This window comes from Oryx dammah, unplaced genomic scaffold (genome assembly GCF_014754425.2).
Source record: "Oryx dammah isolate SB20612 unplaced genomic scaffold, SCBI_Odam_1.1 HiC_scaffold_11, whole genome shotgun sequence".
NCBI lineage: Eukaryota > Metazoa > Chordata > Mammalia > Artiodactyla > Bovidae > Oryx > Oryx dammah.
The window spans coordinates 20,530,896-20,538,361 of record NW_024070195.1 but is presented as its reverse complement, the minus strand read 5'-3'; the positions used below and the strand labels follow the sequence as shown (position 1 = coordinate 20,538,361).

At 44.3% G+C, this 7,466-nt stretch overlaps 1 protein-coding gene across 4 annotated transcripts in view; it reads right to left on the bottom strand.

The window, feature by feature from the left end:
- Positions 1-2,745: 2,745 nt before the first annotated feature.
- Positions 2,746-7,466, bottom strand: part of LOC120870333 (butyrophilin subfamily 2 member A2-like) — a 10,035-nt gene continuing 5,314 nt past the window's right edge. The window contains exons 5-8 of one of the 4 annotated variants that reach the window (XM_040249977.1): positions 5,953-6,174; positions 5,532-5,552; positions 5,406-5,432; positions 2,746-3,765 (exon numbers count right to left, since the gene is read on the bottom strand). In XM_040249977.1, the coding sequence (XP_040105911.1) occupies positions 3,149-3,765; positions 5,406-5,432; positions 5,532-5,552; positions 5,953-6,174 (887 nt within the window). In that variant the 3' untranslated portion in view covers positions 2,746-3,148. The remainder of the gene's footprint in view (positions 3,766-5,405; positions 5,433-5,531; positions 5,553-5,952; positions 6,175-7,466) is intronic. The other 3 variants (XM_040249980.1, XM_040249979.1, XM_040249981.1) reach the window with 3 other exon arrangements.

The window sequence follows — 7,466 nt, the reverse complement described above, 5'->3', positions numbered from 1 at the left end:
AATTTTTTTCAAAGTCTCTCTTTAACTAAACTAAGATGCCAAAAATCTGAAAAACTTTCACTAGAAGGTCTTGATTCAGAATTCTTTGAAGTTGAACAGAAAATGTCTGGAGTCACCCAACATTTTTGGGTTGAATCAAAGTCACAGTCAGAGCCAAGAGGGCAGATGGGAGTCACAGACACTGTGGCTCTCAGCCACTGAGGGTGCTAGAATCATTATACTGGGCCCGACTCAACGAAGGGGGCAAGTCCCTGGGGGCCATTCCCCTTTTCTCCATACTCTACTCCACCTCCCTTCCAGGCCCCAAATCGAAGAAGAAGGAAATTCTGGAAAATTTAATTCCCCATGCTGTTAAGAATGAGTAATCTGGGACCTCCCTGGTGGTCCAGTGGTTAAGATTCTGTGCTTTGCAACCTGTGCAGTGTGGCCAAAAAAAAAAAAAAAAAGTAATCCTTTTAGGAAGAGGAAATAAAGAGTCACTCGGGTGACTCCGGACATTTTCTGTTCACTTGAGCTTTGGTTTTCCGTAAGATTCTGCTTCAGTTTGATTCTCAGCACTTTGCTATGGAGGCCCCAGATAGTCTGTCTTCTTTCTACTTGTTTGTCCCATTCTCAGTCTTTGCTCTGACAGTAGGGGATTATGTCCTTTAACTAGTTAGTTTATTTCTGCTTTGGGGCTTGTAGGCACAAGATTCCTGCTGCTTGGGAATCTTTCTTAGTCCTCGAGTCTCAGAAGACCCATCACTTCCTTCAGGAAGCCTTCCTTAACTTTACCATCTAATTTTCTATCTAAAGTAGCCCACCTCAGCTCCCACCCATTCCTCTCTATAATATCATCCTGTTTATTTCCTTCATGGCACAACAGACTGCACATGATCAACACATTAAAGGTGATAAATTTCTTGAGAATGAATGAATAAGTAAATATATGAATGAAAGATTGAGTAAAGGAAGCTGGGAGCTGAGTTCTATGCTATTTTATACAGCGATTAGCAGAGCATTGGGTTCATGCTTAGTTTCAATAAATACTTAAAACATCTAAATTTTATGTTTAGAAGCTGCCTTAAAGATGAGACAATTTTTTTAAAAAGTATGAATGAAAACTCTATTTTCCTTAAACAACAACAAAAATCACTTTAACTTGCTAGACCACACTATTTCACTGTGAAATGGGGATTAGTATATTTCTTATGAGAAAGCAAGGATACTGAATAAATAAAAGTGTTTTATAAACTATAATAAAAGATATGCAAACCCACTCAAAGTCTTAATTTTATGGAATACTAAAACACTGAAAAGCTGTAATTTTTCTAAGATTAATACAGGCAGGTATTAGTAGCACTTGTTTCCTGACTTGCAGTCTGGTGCTTTTAGTTAAAACTGCTCAAATGTTATCATGTCAACAGCACCAAAAATAAAACACATGCACATTAATAAACCAGTTTTCCGTCTCAGCAAATCACCAAGTTCAGTGTTTCAGATTTTTTCTAGAACGTGTCCATCATGACACCTTGTTTTCTGTAGGAACTGCAGTAACACAATTTTGAACTTTTTAAGTATCTTTTAAATTTTTCAGCCAAGTTTTACAATTGGATGGCCGAATTACATAAAGTCCAAAATACTACCATTTATGTCATAATTTTAAATGCCTGACTCAATTCCAGGATCTTTTATCCTGGTTCTCAAAGGATGTTTTACAGATTTGGGGGGAGGCAATCTCTGTTACATTTTGAGTCTACAAAATTAATATCGTTTCATAATAAGATATTTTTGTCATTTTTCCTCACATTCTGTCAGTAGTGTAGATAATGCTTTCTAGAGCCTCCATGATCTGTGTGATTCCAGCATTGAATACAGAGGCAGATAGTGAGGATCTAGCTACCTTCTAGGAGCCAGACATTAGATTTGCAAAAACATTAAAAAATACCACACTTCTCAATAAACTTTATTTTACATTGGAAACAACAGATAGTGATCATTCCTGAAACATGTTTTTCATATTAACCTATAATTGACTTGTTCCTTTTTTAATATGTTAATAAATACATTAAAAAAGTTCTCAGTTTAATCTCTAATGCCACACATATTGATAGATATAACCCAGATGAGCAAAAGCACTTTTCTGTCCTCAATAATTTTTATGTGTCTAAATGCATCCTGAGTCCAAAAAGCTGGAAAGCACTGCTCTCCTCACTGAACCTAAACTTTGAGATCCACTTGGTCCAATGCTTATCTGCTCATCTGGGACCTTAAACCTTAGGCCACACCCAATAACAAAGTACTGACGCCTTGTTTATTGTAGGGACACCTGAGACAGGCCAGGCCAGGCCAGGCCCAGATGCTCCTTGTCCTTTATCTCCTTCATCCTAGATCATCCTGAATCTAGGCCTGTGGAGCTTTACTGCATGCTCTGGAAATCCTGGGGGTGGGTTAGAAACGGACCTTCTGTCTTACTTCCTCCATCTCTGACCTCCATTTCTGGCTCCCTGCCCCTCTTACCTCCCAGTATGTCCTGTTCTCCTTTCCCCAGATCCACAGTGAAAGTGCAAGTGCAAGTCACTCAGTCGTGTCCGATTCTTTGTGACTCCATGGACTTTACAGTCCACAGAATTCTCCAGGCCAGAATACTGGAGTGGGGAGCCTTTCCCTTCTCCAGGGGATTTTCCCAACCCCAGGATCAAACCCAGGTCTCCCACATTGTGGGTGGATTCTTTACCAGCTGAGCTACAAGGGAAGCCCAAGAATACTGGAGTGGGTAGCCTATCCCTTCTCCAGCAGATTGCAGGTAGATTCTTTACCAACTGAGCTATTAGGGAATCCCCAGATCCACAGTATCTGATGTCAATTCCAGTCTTGGGCTGAATGCGTCATCTGATGTTAAAGCAGCTGGTTCTCTGCCTGTCACTTTCTCACACTTACTTGTTGGTTGGGAGCCACGTGGCAGCACTTAGTGTTCCTGAGACTGGCCCCTGCCCCATGGTTACATGCAGCAAGTTACTAAAGCATAGTCTAATGAGGGAGATACATGCTCCAGGGCTTGAAGACATGTCCGGGGGAGCCCTGGGGGAGATTCTTCTATGACCAGAAGGAAGGAGGATAGTATTCCTCCAGGCGGTGCTGTAGTAGAGGTGGCTGGGCCTGGGTTTCCCTACCTGGCTCTGAGACCAGGGAATTGGTGGATGTGGTGGGTCTCTGCCCTGTGAAGGACCAGGCCCCCCTCAGGCACTGTGACCCCCTGGGCCCCTCTAAACGATGGACAGATACAGAGGGGGCTGTCATCGGACCCCAGCCTGAAGAAGGGCCTCAGGGGCCCAGAGAAGGGTGAACGGGGACATGTGTAGATGTGTGACCTGTCCTTCATGTTATAGAAGGACACATCTCCAGCTTCATAGTCCAGGAAGATGCCTACCCGGTGAAGGCGCTCTTTCAGGGGGAGAATCTTCTCTGGGGAGGAGAGGGCGCAGTATTGGTTCTCAAACATCTCCAGGGTCCAGAAGCCATTCTGAGGAACCAGGAGGGCCTCCCCTTTCCTCTCAACATTGTCTCTACAAACCCCCACAGCCCACACCATCACATTTTCGACATCCACCTCCCAGAAATGTCTCCCTAAGGAGTAGCTCTCCAGGCCCAGGACACAAGGCCGACAGTCGAATCTCTCTGGGTTGTCAGGCACGCTCTGCCTGGAAGGGCCCCTTCTCACACTTCTCTGGTCCTCTGACAGGAAGAGCTCAGGATGAGCGGTGTCTGGGTCCAGGACCACATCAGCTGCAGAGGAAATCTCAGGTTTAGGCCTGGGATCTCACAAGACTAGGCCTTTTCCATGAAAGCCCCTTGACCCCAGATCCCAGGTAGCTCACAGATAGAACTGAATTACTGAGTCTGCACTTCTCTCTCTTGAGTGGCAGGAGCGCTGCCTCAGGTAGAGGAGGACTGGGGCTCTAAGAAATACAGAAAGTTCAGCCAATGAGCTGAAATGAATGGCTCCCACTTTCTCTCAAAGTTCTCAGATCTGTCAGCTTTTTCTATTCAAGATATATGATCTCTGGGGCTCAAGTTAGAATAAAGTTCCCCACTTGGCTAAAACTAGCAAAGAGAATCCATCCTCTTCCCCTCCCCCAATTAAGCAAGTAAGGCCGATTTTTCCCTATACAGATAAGGATGATAAAGGGTCCCTACACGGTCCTCTGTGTCCTACTGGTTTAACCCGCTGACAACTGATTTAAATGACTAACAAGAGCACCCTTCAGAAGCTAAAAAAGGAAGATAATGTCCCCCAAAGTCATCCTGCTGCCTGAGAGGTAAGTATGGCAAAAGGTAGGGGAAACTATATCCATCCATTTTGCTTTAATAACATGGGTGTGATGACTACAGTTATGACCTGTCCGGATATAAGAAATGTTTCAGACCCCTAACATTCTGAAGCCGTCTCTACAGTTACTTTTTGGCAGTTACTATTAGTCAGTCTACATCTAATACAAAACAATTGTGTTAAAATGATTTTCTTCTTTCTCCAAATTGATATGACTGATGGTGATGATTTTGAAATTTGAAAGAGGAAACGTCTGAGTGCTGTGGGATCCAGCAAAGGCTGAATTCTTTGATGCTCTTGAGGAGAAGGTGACAAATTACAAAACTCAAAAGTGCTTACTACCAGGTCACTGGACCCTGTACTTTCCCTCTTGCCCACATCCCCTCCCCTATACACAGAATATCAGTGCTCTCTTGGAGCAGGAAGGTATTTCTGGCCTCTACACACCCCTGAGCCAGGCCTGGGAACTTTATTGCCTTTCCCACACATGGCTCTTCCACTGTGTTGTCTATATACCAGTGAGTGACTTCCCTCACTCACTATGTATGGTAGACCTTTGGTGATCATGGATGCTGCTGCTGCTGCTGCTAAGTCGCTTCAGTCGTGTTCGACTCTGTGCAACCCCATAGACAGCAGCCCACTAGGCTCCCCTGTCCCTGGAATTCTCCAAGCAAGAATACTGGAGTGGGTTGCCATTTCCTTCTCCAGTGCATGAAAGTGAAAAGTGAAAGTGAAGTCGCTCAGTCGTGTCCGACTCGTAGCGATCCCATGGACTGTAGGCCACCAGACTCCTCTGTCCATGGGATTTTCTAGGCAAGGGTACTGGAGTGGAGTGCCATTGCCTTCTCCAGATCATGGATTAAATTATTCTAAAAAAGAAAGGATGGTCAGAAGTAAGCCATAGAATTGGTTAAGATCTGTGGAGTGTCTCTGACAGCAGAGGTAGAATCCAGCACTGGGTGGGATCCTGCTAGTGCACTAACCCAGGCTCCTGCTTCCCCAGCCAGCTTTGGGCCCCCTTGCTCCTCTAATGTGTCGTGTTGGCTGCCTGGTGGGGAGAAAGCTCAGGATCTCAGGGGATGTTAGAGGCGCTCACCTGCATGTAAGAGGCTTCTTCTCCATCCTGCAATGGGACAGGCAGAGAGATGAGCTTCATGAAATAATGGCTAACAGAGAAGAATACAAATCATGCAGGGAGTAGTTCAGGAAATGCTAAACTTACGCAATTCTTCTTGAAGTTGCTCTGAAAAGGAAAAAGAAACAAATGAATGTCTTTAAGAGAAGAACGAAGAAAATCTGAGTTTGTCTTAAATAATGAAAAGTTGATCTTTTCTGTGAATACCACCACCCTCCTCCTTCACTGCCTAGGGAACTGACAAGATACCAGAAATGATATATGATCAGGTGGCTAGATACTATCAGTACTTATTTAGATTTGCTTTTGTCCAACAACATAGGGTTACATGTAGCCAGGTGAATGGATGCAGCATCTGCAGAGTGGAAGAAAGTCAGGTTTGAGGGATTCATTACTAGGATGTGAGAGTTCCAAGCTCTTGCTGCTGCTTTTATTCATGCCCACTCTGTTTCCCAGGCTTTTAGCTGGCCGAGTTGTGTGACAGTGAACTGTCCTCCTATTCTTTTACCTTTTGTTTGGCGTTCTTTCTCTTTTTCCACACGTTCTTTCCCCAGTTCCTTACGTGTAATTTCTTTCTCTTCATTATCAGCTTCTTTTTGCATGAACAGAATCTTTTTTCCCAGCTGGAGTTTCTTGATGAGATAGATGCTCCCAGCAATGAGGAGAAGCAGAGTGGGCAGGATGACCGCCAGGGCCACCATCCAGGGAGATGTTCTGGGAATAAAGGATTCTGAAAAGGGAGCCCCAAAATCCTATTTAGTGAGAAAAAGAAGCTCCAGAATGAGAGCCCCTCAGGGCACCATCTGAAGAGCTCTCTCAGGTCCCTGCTCCACCAGCTTCTCTCTGAGAAACCCCAGCTAGGGAAAGAAACTTCGACTTTGCACGGGCTCACCCCACAGTGATTGCCAGGATTGGGAGCTCAGCAGACAAAAAAGCAAGTAACACCTTGAGTCACCATGGGTGGGACAAAGCTGACTAAAAGCTAACCAGCCATATAGAATCAGCACAGCCACTGTGTGATATAAGCCACCATCTCTTCTTGCCTGGAACATTACAATACCCTCCTCCCTGCTTCTGTCCATACCTTCTGCCCTTCTGCTGTCTGTCCTCAGCACAGCAGCCTAAGTGAGATCATGTTATTTCTTTGTTCAAAACCTTGTAATGTTTCCTATCTCATTGAGACTAAAAGCCAAAGTTCATTTGTGGCCTACACTGGTCCATATGATCCCAACCCATGGCCTCTCTGGATTCATCTCCTCCAACTCTTCCTGACCTCAATTCATTCCAATCTTATCTGTGTCTTAGGGGGTCTTTGAAAACTGCCAGATAAACTCCTGCCTCAGGAGTTTAAATATAATATTTTTCTACAATACTTATCACTGTCTCATACAGTCCACAGTTTAATTACTTCACTCCTTGTTTTAATTAATGATTTCACTTATTGTCCTCTGCTGTTCTAGAATGTGAGACCCACAAGGGCAGGCATCTTCTTGTATTTTGTTCACTGATTTATCTTCGATTTCGAGAACAGTACCTTGAACATATGAGATACTTGCTTAGTACTTCTTTAATGCATTCATGAATGTCTACAGACAGAGTTTCTTCAGCACTGTCCCTTGGGAAATCTCATGGGGAGGAAGGGAGGGCTTCAGCAGACACCACCCACCCATACCACCGTCCATTGTTTTAGGACTGTTCTAACTGTTTGAAAATTGCTGCAGGATAAGGACCATGATCAAACAACTACCAGATTTACCCTTAAGGAGGCTTCCTACCCCTGTGTTTTGAGACAATTTGATTTTCCTCTTATGACAAGGAGAGGCCTCAGCTCAGCTGTAGCTTCCAGATCTTCAGGGGTCAGGATCCTTTTACCCCACAGCCCTACCTCCTCATCCCCCTGCTGGGCTCCAATCTGTCTGCTGAGCATCCTGCCTCCATGAACTGAGCCTCTGGAAAGAGGAAGGAAAGAAAGAAAGAAAGAAAGAAGGAAAGAAAGAAAGAAAGAAGGAAAGAAAGAAAGAA